The sequence below is a fragment of the Quercus lobata genome, chromosome 7 (assembly GCF_001633185.2).
Source record: "Quercus lobata isolate SW786 chromosome 7, ValleyOak3.0 Primary Assembly, whole genome shotgun sequence".
Taxonomy (NCBI): domain Eukaryota; kingdom Viridiplantae; phylum Streptophyta; class Magnoliopsida; order Fagales; family Fagaceae; genus Quercus; species Quercus lobata.
This window is the reverse complement of record NC_044910.1, coordinates 27,255,359-27,261,358: the sequence shown is the minus strand read 5'-3', so window position 1 is coordinate 27,261,358 and position 6,000 is coordinate 27,255,359. Positions and strand designations below refer to the sequence as shown.

General features: G+C 38.5%; 1 protein-coding gene across 1 annotated transcript; it reads right to left on the bottom strand.

The window, feature by feature from the left end:
- Positions 1-419: 419 nt before the first annotated feature.
- On the bottom strand, positions 420-4,951 carry LOC115952961. The gene is made up of 4 exons (XM_031070344.1): positions 4,222-4,951; positions 3,073-3,237; positions 2,251-2,937; positions 420-1,855 (listed from the first exon to the last, which is right to left on the bottom strand). The coding sequence occupies exons 1-4, from the start codon at positions 4,594-4,596 to the stop codon at positions 740-742; spliced, it is 2,343 nt and encodes a 780-aa protein (XP_030926204.1). The 5' UTR covers positions 4,597-4,951; the 3' UTR covers positions 420-739.
- Between the last annotated feature and the right edge of the window lie 1,049 nt (positions 4,952-6,000).

Below are 6,000 nucleotides of genomic sequence, written 5' to 3'. Positions count from 1 at the left end.
GTTGGGGTCAGGGTCTCTATAGAGAAATCTCTAACCCTAGGCATTGGATTTTTTTTATAGTGTGGCTTTGTGGGAATCGAATGCATACTTTAGGCTTAAAATTTACCACCCAAAAGAGTGGCCGAACTACAGAATCTTTCCACGTCTTTACACACGCCAAGCTTGGAAAGTTCATCTTTACAGCATAGAGGATACAGCTAAGTTTGGAATGGAATATTTGGTTCAATATAAATGATTGTCAGAAATTCAGAATCCTAAGTATAAGCCACATAGAATCTCACTGTCAAATCCCAGTAAGGTAATGGCCAACTGTAAATATATGGGAAATTGGAATTGGAAAAAAGAAAGTTGGATTATGCCTATTAGTTAATGTAACAGTCTGCAAAAGCTAAAAATCTTTCAAAAAGGAGAATTTTTAGAAATTTGCATGAAAGGGTTAGATTCACATGCAAAGTCCAGTTTGACTCAGTTGGAAAAGAAATTACAGTCGTGTACAGAAAACCCCTTTTCAAAGAAGGAGAACAAGGGACTCACATGCCACAAAAAAATACAGACTGCCATTTCCAGTGCAACTTAGAAGAGACAAGTCACAAACCCCATCTCTCATATCATATACCACTCAAAAAGATCAAACGGGCTCCCTATTTGTTAAACTAATACACATCAAAAGACACCCCATTATCGAAAAAGAAAAAAACTAGTTAGAGTAATCACACTTCCTACAATTTACAGTAAGTCTCTATGTAGCAGCCTCTGCTAATGTAACATCGACATTTTGTGTTGTAGCTGCAGTCATTTCAGCTGTTGGAATTTCGGGTAGTGGTTGTAAGAACTGTGTGTAATGGAATTCAATCTGTAAGCGTTGATGAAGAGGGGTTGACGCCATCAGACCTTTCTTTATATCCACCTGCAATTCCCTTATTGGAATTGCAGCCAAGAAGCTCTTTATGTACTCTTTGCAAGACTCCTTCCCTCGACATACAACCTCCTCTTCCTCACTCTTTAAGGATTCCTCATGCTTGGTTACTACTGTCCCTGCTACAGAACCCTCTTCCTTCATGTTGGCCAGCTGAGCCTGCCGGTTCTTGGGTTCTGCTGCTGTAACAATCTGCTGATCACTGGCTGTGTTTTCATCTGATGATTGTCCAGCATTTGGCATTTTATAAATTGCGGTATCTCTGTCAAATTTCAAGATATAGGCCTGATTGCATCCCTCATAGAGCCGCTCCCCTAACGTGTCAATGATGTAATAAGCTTCAGGCTCAACCTTGAGGATGAAAAAATGGTCATTCCAACTGACAATGTACACTTGAGGTTCACCATTGCTTGGACATTCTGAACCAGTGCGGCTAATCTCATCCCAAATGTTATCAAAGGACATGGCACCATGCAGAAAGCCAAATCTTGCCTCTTCCATCCCCTCTGGATGGAAAAACCCAATAAAGGATTTCCCAGGCACTACTGAAAGAGGGCGTATCTTGGCTTGAAGGACTGTTTCAAGATCAAAGTGCTTGTCAGGGAATCGCTCCTTATATGTTTCATTCTCACAAAGGCTCCTCCACTCTAAAGAGCCTTCTCTGATTAGACTATCAAATTGGGACTTTATGGGCATGAGATCACGATTGTTCTGAAACCAATCGGCAATGACAGCAACAAGAGCTGTACATGCACTCTCACCTGCTGCCCGCTCACTCCGCTGATCAATGGAAGCAAAGAAAACTTGGGTCTCAAGCTTCATGTGTCCATCACGACTGGTTACTTCTTTCTGCTCCCAACTGCCTATGGCAAAATTGTCATCCCCAAAATCAGAAACTGAGGATCGATTTGCAGAGGAATCCTCCTCTGTCTTGTGCCACTGCCAAAATGATTGCCATTATTGAATTTAGATTTCAGAATGGTTGTAGAAGAAAACAAATGTATAGAATATTAAATATGAACCTTACAGCATAAGTTTCATGTCTTCAAACAGCGTAACAATTTTGATTTGAGATCAATGAGATAATAAACTGCTTTTTGGTCAAGTTTCAGCTCAGCTTTTATCAGCAATAATTTAGAATAAGAGCTTGACATAGTAATTTTCATAAGCAAATGGATGTAGGTATCATTGTTAATATATTCTATCTTTCAAAATAATCATTCAGGCTTTCCCTTATTTTCTCTTTATACTTGACTGGAAATCAAAGAATGCACAGACATCATGAGCTTCTTTCCTAAACCATGAAAAATATGCAATTAAGAGTATATTCTTACCCCAAGAGAGAGAGATTCATCAGAGCTAAGCTGTCTACGATCAAAATCAATGTCATCACCACCTTCCTCTCCATATGCCTTCTTCAATAATGGCTCTCCTTTGGCTTTGGGAGACCTGAAGTTCAGCTTCCTCTTCTTCCAAGGTAGTATGCTGCGCCTTGTACTTTGCGATAGAGATGGCTCAGGCACAGATGCGGTTGAATCCTCAACGTTTGAGCACCCAACATCTGATTTGCGGTTGCTGTAGTAAACCCAATCCTCATCTCCACTGTTGATCCTCATATTAGAATAAAATGATCCTCCAGCATAATTAGCAGATGCCAGTGTGCCATAACTGAAAGACTTCCGGACAGTAGATTCCACCTTGACCTCATCTGATTCTCCATCCTCAAAATCATCAAGTGAGTCTGAGTCAAATGGGTAATTATACTCGCCATCCTCACTCCTGGCAGAGCATCTACCCTCACTGCCCTCTTCTTCACAGCAGGCCTTTTTCACTCTCCTTGCTGACACATACTCAGTAAAAATTTTAACCTTTCTAAGACCAGCTTTAATTGCAGAAAGCTCATCCCTTTCCGTTGAGACACCGTCTCCCATCTGGGTTGGTGATTGAACAGGCACGATTGATCTCTGCTCTGGCTCCATGGCTTCTTGAGCAGTTCTCAGTTCCAATAAGCTTATTGATATCTGTATGAACAACAAAAGGTTACCTTCAGAAGATATGAAAACATTGGACAGCAAAATGAAAAAGGAGAAAGTGTGAGTTTTCTCTAAACAGATAACAAATTACAAACCATTGAAAAGTGATGGGAAGGCACATACACAGAGTGAAGGAGTAGGCTCAGCAGCAGCACCACCAGAAAGTGTGAGGGGGATTTTTAACTCACACTCTTTTTGATCAGCTGCAGAAGCATATTCAGCAAGATTCAATGAAGCCATTCCGACAACAGGAGCCTTGTTCTTTGGTCCTAGACCTCGATTCAAGCCCTGGATTACAAAAATGCACTAAAGTCATGAAAAGTTCGTGCACAGCTCTCTGAAGCAAAAAATGAAAGATAACACAATTAGATTGAGAAACTGCTACAACCTTCTATCAACAAGACTTAATATCATTCTAACAAGAAATGAATTCCAGAATTGTAATAATAACATCTTCACTTACAACAACATAGTTCTAAGAAAAATCTACCAAATATCATAGGTCTCACAGAGTGAAAATACTAAACAATCTGCAAAACAATTTGCTCCAAATCCCAACAAAATTACAAAAGGAGCATATTTTTTGGTATCTGAGATAGTCAGCATGAACCAGAAAGTCAGGAACACAACACAACCACCGGTCAAGTACCCTCCAAAATAAATCTGATTCCCCATAACTCTACTACCTCAGTTACAGAATTGATAACATACAAAATCCACTCATCAGTTCCACAGAGAGGAATTGATGAACGTAGAAACATTCATTCTCTCAAGTCAACTCCCAACAGTAATTCAAAAGAGAAGAAGGAATAAAAAAAAAATTTAATTAAAAAAAAAAGCCGCACGTGCCAATATTCATCCATCAAAATTCATATCATGCTTCATTTAATTTTCAAATTTTATACAAACATGAAAAATTCGAAGATCAATTCAGTAATTCACCTATTTTTCAAAGACGAACACCTAAAAGCATTCAAACACCCAAAAAGAAAAAATTAACAATTATCCAATGAAATCAATCTCCTAAAAAATGCTAAAAGACTTTCAAGATTCATACCCAAAAGCCAAGAAAATCAAACAAACAAAACCCCAACACAAAATTAATCACAAAAAATCAATCCTCCCCAATCCCAATCAAACCCAGAAAAAATCCCACAACCCTTTAAATGTAAAACCCCCACTAATTTACAAAAACCCACCAAAGACCCACAAAAGAAAACCAAAAAAATAGAGGTTTTTAGAGAGAGAGAGAAGAAAAGCTTAAAAACTCACATTGAAAACAGAGAAAGAGATCTCCCAAGGGTGAAACACATTGTCCTTATACGCAGAGAGATTACAAAGGCTTTGAAACTCTTCGTCCCACTCAACGACGCCGTTTTCTTGGTGCTGCTCACCTTCCACCTCTACATCCACCTCTCTTGTATAGTTTCTCTTCACGGCTGTCCTTCTCAGCGAGCTCAGAGCCAATTTGGGACCCTTCCACTTAATCTCGACCGTCAATCTCGCCACCTCACCTCCTCCTCCTCCTTTCTCTGCACCCGCCCGCACCAGATCGCAACCCTCCAATCTCCGAACCACCAGCTTTACCTCGTACTTCTTCGTCACCAGAGGCGGCCATGGCCGCCATCTCATCATCTTCACCACCATTATTTCTCAAAACCAAAAACAACCCACTAGTTTTTTTAAGGAAAAAAAAAAGCGTTAACACAAAATTTGAGAGAATCCCAGGAAGTTTTTTTTTTTTTTTTTTGGTGTTCAAAAATGTTCCACTTCGGATCTTGGAAAAACAACTCGAGGGATTCAAAGGGCTTATAGATTGTTATGGGGAAAAAATTTACAAACTTCAACGGATAAATATGAGAGCTATGGAAAGAGAGTGAGAGAAAATGGAAGAGAATATGCCGTTAATGTTGCGATGAGAGAGAGAAAGAGAGAGAGAGAGTTTTAGAGAGAGAAAGGAAAGAGAGGGTCTTTATCGATGGTGAAACAAACAACACACTGTGGCTTCGTAGATGGGTTTGGTTTGGTTTTTTAGGTTGGGACTTGGGGACACTTGACTTGGGGTTAACCACACTTGTTAACTAGGGTTAAAGTGACTGACCACCTGTGGTTAAAGCTGGAAAAAAGAATTAATAAAATATAAATAAAAACAACAAAAAAACAATTTAGGAGTAACGGCGTATTAACGAGGTAGTTGACTTCCGTTGTTCTTTTTTGGGTTTGGTCTTGATACTCTCTCTCTCGCTCTCAGCCTTTGTTTTTTATTTATTTATTTATTTTTTTCTAAAAAAGGAGGATGAGTTGGAGTGATTTTTTCTTGGGCACTTTCAACTGACTTTGAAATAAATTGTAACAGGAAATGATGTGTATGGCATTTATGGTGCGTCCATTTGTGTCGAGGGTCATCTATTACCTGTTAAAGATATAATCGAATACTATCCAATGTGGAAATTGCTAATACTATATATAAATATAATCTATATATAAAATAATAAGTGAAGCAGAGAGAGTGTGAAATTGAATTCCAAATTAGAACTCTAATTTTGTGCCATGTGTCTAGAATCTGAAATTGAAGTTGAATTTTGCATCATGTGGCTAAATGTATGTGGGCATGTGGGCTCATTCTCATTAAAATCATTTCTATGTATCGGGTCAAGTGGGTTACTGTGTTAATTAAGTTTTTTCTTAATTTTGTAGTCAAACGTGAAAACCAAAGAGATTAATATCGGTGATAAGAACTTGGTTTGGGTACATTGCATAATTTCCAAAAAGATAGCAAAGCCAGAGTTTGCATCTTTGTTATAAATTGCTTACAAAGTTTGCATCTTTACATTTGCACTGAGTTTCGGATTAAAGTGTTTTCTTCTTGATTCTGACACTGAGTTTTGTTTACCATTCACTTACAAAGTTTTCATCTTTACATTTGTTATAAATTGCTAATATGTGATTAGATGCACATTATGCCTAAAATTCACTATCCTTATATTTGGCTTTTTGTTCAGGTTGGGCACCTATAACAATGAAGAAAGCACTGCTGTGGACCGATGGATG